A 6,556-nucleotide genomic window follows, 5' to 3' on the forward strand; every position below is an offset into this window, starting at 1 on the left:
ATGGCTTTATGGCAACCTCTGAACTTGGGCACAGAGAGTACGGTTACACATTGTTGAGGATTGAAAATATGGACTCACCAGAGTGCTCCAACGGCAATACATACCATGAGCGAAGCATAGTGCCAACAGTGAACGCCCCTTATATTACGCAAGAGGCTGCCCAAACAATCTCAGAGTGCTCTAACTACTATTAAAGCAGTGAGCGAAATACACAAAATGTATACAATGTGCCCTCCCGGTTATCACCATAATGGCTTTATGGCAACCTCTGAACTTGGGCACAGAGAGTACGGTTACACATTGTTGAGGATTGAAAATATGGACTCACCAGAGTGCTCCAACGGCAATACATACCATGAGCGAAGCATAGTGCCAACAGTGAACGCCCCTTATATTACGCAAGAGGCTGCCCAAACAATCTCAGAGTGCTCTAACTACTATTAAAGCAGTGAGCGAAATACACAAAATGTATACAATGTGCCCTCCCGGTTATCACCATAATGGCTTTATGGCAACCTCTGAACTTGGGCACAGAGAGTACGGTTACACATTGTCGAGAATTGAAAATGTGGACTCACCAGAGTGCTCCAACGGCAATACATACCATGAGCGAAGCATAGTGCCAACAGTGAACGCCCCTTATATTACGCAAGAGGCTGCCCAAACAATCTCAGAGTGCTCCTAACTACTATTAAAGCAGTGAGCGAAATACACAAAATGTATACAATGTGCCCTCCCGGTTATCACCATAATGGCTTTATGGCAACCTCTGAACTTGGGCACAGAGAGTACGGTTACACATTGTTGAGAATTGAAAATATGGACTCACCAGAGTGCTCCAACGGCAATACATACCATGAGCGAAGCATAGTGCCAAGTATATATATATATATATATATATATATATATATATATATATATATATATATATATATATATATATATATATATATATATATATATATAAAATATATATGAGTGATATAAAGATGCAGATAGATAAGTAAATAATTGAATAAACCATGAAATTAGAAAAAAGGGCTTAATAACACCATGTCACTGTGCTTATTATGGAAATTCTCAATTCTGCTGCTTTATAAATGAATTTACCAATGTTTGTAAGTACATCTTAATTCGTTGACTTTAGTAACCTCTGAAATTTATCAAAATTTGGCTCAATATGTGTCACTTAATAAATACTCATTTCTGTGGATGTTATAAATTGGACATATCAATAAAAAATGATATTCGTCTTCAACAGCCCCACTATCGCATAATTGACAAACTCTTAGATGTAAGGGAATACTCTGATACCGACCTTCCTGTACTGCAAGAGGGAGAGTCGAACATCTAAAACGTGCCAGTGCGTGAATAAATTTACTGTTACATCTTAAAGTTAAATATTTCTCTGGATCTAGTAAGCTTTTGTATGTATTGTAGATGCGTAGCTTTGGTTTACTTCTTACACTGGATGACCATGTTTGTTTGCATAATATCGGTTACCCTGGAAATAAAAGATGATAAAAATACATTCTTGTCTCCAACTTCCTGTGATAACCATACGAATCCGAACCCATAAGAAAATAAAATGTTTTTGATTGACGTAGCCCAATTGTGTCTACCTAATTGGTCTAAATTACATAACATAACATATGCGTGCCGGGGAAGTCTGTCATCTGGCATCTCAGTCAGTTTCAGCCAATAGCCAATGCAACGTCTTAGTGTAGAAACAAAGACAGGCAGACGACCGTATTCCTCTACAAGTGCTTCATTGGTGGCATTACCAGAAACTGCTAATAGTCGGCGACACCATTTTCTGTGAACTTTTTCAATTATATCATAGTATTGGTAGCCCCATATTTCCGCTCCATAGCATAGAATGGGCAAAATCATACAATCAAATATTTTAAAATGGGTTTTATATGAGACATACCCTAGTTTGTTTCGAGCACTTAGTAACTTATAAGAGGCTTTGCTTGCTTGACTTGCAAAGTAGAAACAGCTTTTGTCCAAATGTTTCGGCACGATAAAACTAAACCTAAATATGTATAATAAGATACTAACAAAGAACTCGCCTGTCAGTAACTCAGTTGTCAAACTATTGGATGTCTGCTTACGTTGCACATATTTTGTATACAACGGAGTATATTACTTACAAATTCATGGAGCAGCAATGGGTTCACCTGTGTCGCCTATTGTTTGCAATTTGTATATGGAACATCTGGAACAGATAGCTATCGCTACTGCGCCTCATCCCCCATTGTGGTGGTTTAGGTATGTGGATGACACACACACAAAACTCAAGAAGTGTCATGCTCAGGAATTCACAGACCATCTGAATACTCTTGACCCTGATATCAAATTCACAACTGAAGGTGAAGAGAACAGGTCGCTCGCTTTCTTGGATACCTTATCGGTAGTCCAAGAAGATGGCTCCATAAATCTTAAAATCTACCGCAAACCTACTCATACAGATCAGTATTTGAATTTCACGTCTAATCACCCGTTACAACATAAACTTGGAGTGATACAAACCCTCTTCCATCGGGCAGAGTCCGTTATTACCGATACGACTGATTGTGTAGAAGAAAAGCAACACATTACGCAGGCTCTCGCGAAATGTGGGTATCCATCATGGACGTTCAATCGTGTCAGTAAACAGAGTAAACCGAAAGCGACCACCTCAAAAGCACGAAAAGACTTCGTTCGCAAAGGACAGATTGTTCTACCGTATGTGAAGGGTATTTCTGAGGCCCTGAAACGGACTTTCAACTCCTACGGCATACTGGTCTGTTTCAAACCTACTCAAACACTACGCCAGTTACTGGTTGCACCCAAGGACAAAACTGCCAAGAAAGACATCACTGGTCCTGTTTACATGATTCCGTGTCAAGGTCAGACCGATAAGGGCCCCTGCACACAATTTTACATCGGTGAAACGGAGAGATCTCTAAAAACCAGATTTCTTGAACACCGGCGTCCCAGCTCTACAACATCGGAAGTTTCCCAACATATCCACATTGAATCACCAGACCATTTTGTGAACTTGGAAAATGTAGAAATTCTTGATAGGGATCCACGATACTTCGAAAGGGGTGTCAAGGAGGCGATATATATCCGAGTCAACCAGCCATCCCTTAATAGAGACAGTGGAAGGTATAAATTACCAAAAGTCTATGACCCGATTTTGATGTCACGTGTCCGAAAGGTCACGACATTGAGATCGGGTTATTCTGCTAACGAAGGTTGTAGTGCTGCAACCGAAAATTTCAGTGACTAAAATCTAGCGTGTTGAGATCAAAAGTTCAATTGACTGTAATTTTGCTACCAATACAGATGAATTTCCATGCAAAAGTAAGATACTACTTAAATCTTAGAGTTGTTAAAAAAAAACATACCTCAGTACGGGCTCTTCGGCCGCCTTTTCGAAAAATTACAATTTTTGTTTTGTGCAGATTAACAGCCATCCGCCACTTATTACCAAACTCAGAAAGAATGTTGATAAATTGCTGCAAGTTTCCTACAGAGTTTGCAAAAATAGCTATGTCGTCGGCATACAAAAGGATGAAAAGATCATACATGTCTTTAGTTAGCAGAATGCCTGTACGGCCAGAATTGAAAATCATTGAGCTAGGTTCCTAAATAAAAAATGAGAATAGCGGCGGACTTAAGATGCAGCCTTGTCTTACACCTGTTGGGCATTTGAAATAGTTTGAAGTGAAATTTCCTGCTCTGACACATGCTTTGATATTTGTAAACATTGAATGCAAAATACAAAACATTTTACCATCAACCCCTAATGACTGAGTATTAGTAGGAGTAAAGAGTGATTGATTCTGTTGAAGGCTTTGGAGAAGTCGACAAATAGGCAATTTGTCGGGGGATTACGTAACTGTTGAACATGCAGCATGGTGGAAGTTTGCCTCCGCAGAAAATCTCCGTGAAACACGGGCTACAATCGATTCTACAGACTTAGAACTCAACCGATAGTGAAAAGAAGGTTTGCAGACCTAGCTTATTCAAAATGGGTTTTGGTTTGGACCAGTACAGAGCCAAAATTGGAGGTTTTGCAGGCGGGGATCCAACTCGGCAAAGAAAGCTACCAAAGATGGCCGCCCTCGTTATTCCGCTCCTGAACTGCCAGCTGTCACTGTCAATCAAAATCTGCCTGGTCGCTTTACTTGTTATGTACGGCAATATTGAATCAAATCCTGGACCTGGAACACGACTTCGATCAGCAGGTACTACTACAGACCCTGGTACTGATCCAGCTACAAAAGCAGATATTTTAGCTATTGGCGGGAAGTCGATGAACTTATAGAGCAATCTGAACGTGTGCAACAAAAGCTTGAACTACTACAGAACAGGATGGACAGTATCGAAGATGACATGTCAGACTTTCGAGAACAACTCCAACAGAACTCATCCAAACTGGCCGGTCTTGAATCAACCGTGACTCTATAGAACAAATCAGAGCGACAATGCAACAACTCAAGAAAGAAAACGGCGATTTAAAAAGAGCGAACGATGATTTAGAAAACCGAGGCAAAAGGAACAACCTGATCTTTTACGGCATCCAACAAGACAGGCTAAATGAAAGCTGGGATACCTCAGAGGAAAAGATCAAAACGACGCTGAAAAATATCCTAGGAATTGAAGAAGAAATAAAATTTGAAAGGGTGCATCATATTGTCAACGGTCCGTTTGTATGAGGAGCGAAACCAATCATCGCCATGTTTCTGAAGTTCAAGGACAAAGCCAATGTTCTTTCGCGAGCCAAAAATCTCAAAGGTACCAATATCAGCATTGGTGAATACTTCTCAAGACGCGTCCGTGACATTCGATCAAAATTATTCTCGTTCCGCAAATCACTGCTTGAAGAAACCCCTTCGTTGAAAGCTTATCTACGCTATGACAAGTTGATCACTACTGATATGGACTGTAAGAAATCTGTGTATGCTGTTGTACGTGCAGAGAAAACGAACAAAAGGGTGAACTCAGCAGTTTCCGTTTAAACAAAATTTATTACGAAAACAAAACTAATTGCTAAGTCAGGGATAGAGTACAAGCTTTAAAAGTGTACAGACTACTTATCTCAGCTGGGACGGCAAAGCTCCAGTCTCAGAGTTGTAACAGTCAGTCGGATGAATGAACAGTCCTTTGGCTTGCAGGCTTGAAGTTGCACAAAGTCCACAGTATAAATCCAGCGTTGGCAGTGAAGGTCTTGAAAAGTCTTGAGAATGACTATTGCTGGAGTTTAGTAACACACAAGAGACACGATCCCAAAAGTCTGACTGGAAGCTGTGCACGTCCCTTTTATACCCATGTGCTTACATAAGGGCATATAAGAACAATCTAGAACTGTTATTGACATGCTAATTACTGTTCTAAAATTATCTCTCTTACACAACTAATTAACTTTCCAGAACATTCCAAACATGACTAATTGCATTCAAGGTTGTGAGGTCATTTAGGGCAGTGACCTTGAGAATGTTCTAGACTAATTGAACTCAAGTCAGGATGAGTGTGGGGGAAAATGACCTACATAACACACCCCCTCTTCAAAAAGAAAATTTTCCAAAGAAATTTTTTTTTACAAATGTGATATTAAAAGTGTGGACAACAATAAACTCTAAATACGAGAGAGACAGTTTGCAATTAAATTGTCTCTGCCTTTGATATGTCTAATGTCAAGATTAAACTTCTGTAACATTAAACTCCATCCTAGCAATCTCTGGTTTTTGCCTTTAAATTTCTGCAGAAAAACAAGAGGGTTATGATCAATATAAACCACTATTGACTGATTTGAAGAAGTAACATAAACTTCAAAATGCTGTGAAGTTAATATCAAAGATAAACACTCTTTTTCAATTGTCGAGTAGTTTCTCTTGGATTTGTTAAATTTGCGTGAAAAACAGCAAACAGGATGATCTATACCATGACTATCCTCTTGCAATAAAACAGCACCAGCAGCCGTATCACTAGCATCTACAGCTAATTTGAATGGCAAAGTGAAATCTGGTGCAGACAACACTGGAGCACTTTGCAGTATGGCTTTAAGTGTATCAAATACCTGTTAAATTTTTCTGACCAAACAAACTTTACTTTCTTTTTAAGTAAGTTAGTCAAAGGCTCAGTAATTGTGGAGAAATTTGGACAGAATTTTCTGTAGTAACCAGCCATACCGAGAAAGCCCATCAGTTGTCTCTTGCAATTTGGTATGGGAAATCTTGAAATGGCACTGATTTTGGCATCAACAGGTTATACCTCACCCTGTCCTACAGTATGTCCAAGGTAAGTCACCCTCGCCGAACCAAACTTAGATTTGGCAAGGTTGACAGTCAACATTGCTTTGCTCAGTCTCTCGAAGAACTTCCACATGAGCTTGATGTATTCCTCCCTGGTATCACCATACAAGATGACGTCGTCGACGTAAGCTACACATCCGTCTTGCCCGAGATATGACGTTGTTAAACATCTGTTGGAACGTTGCAGGAGAGTTCTTCATTCCGAATGGCATCACCTTGTACTGGAACAATCCGTCTGGTGTAACAAA

The 6,556-nt window shown here is 39.7% G+C and overlaps 1 protein-coding gene across 1 annotated transcript; it reads left to right on the forward strand.

Annotated features, from left to right (window-relative positions):
- Nucleotides 1-2,173: 2,173 nt before the first annotated feature.
- On the forward strand, nt 2,174-3,280 carry LOC139128689 (uncharacterized). The gene has a single exon (XM_070694424.1). The coding sequence runs from the start codon at nt 2,174-2,176 to the stop codon at nt 3,278-3,280; it is 1,107 nt and encodes a 368-aa protein (XP_070550525.1).
- Nucleotides 3,281-6,556: the final 3,276 nt, after the last annotated feature.

The sequence above is a fragment of the Ptychodera flava genome, unplaced genomic scaffold (genome assembly GCF_041260155.1).
Source record: "Ptychodera flava strain L36383 unplaced genomic scaffold, AS_Pfla_20210202 Scaffold_65__1_contigs__length_701920_pilon, whole genome shotgun sequence".
Lineage (NCBI taxonomy): Eukaryota > Metazoa > Hemichordata > Enteropneusta > Ptychoderidae > Ptychodera > Ptychodera flava.

Excerpts from the sequence above, each read along its gene's own strand:
- LOC139128689 (XM_070694424.1), top strand. The coding sequence starts at position 2,174 with ATGGGTTCACCTGTGTCGCCTATTGTTTGCAATTTGTATATGGAACAT.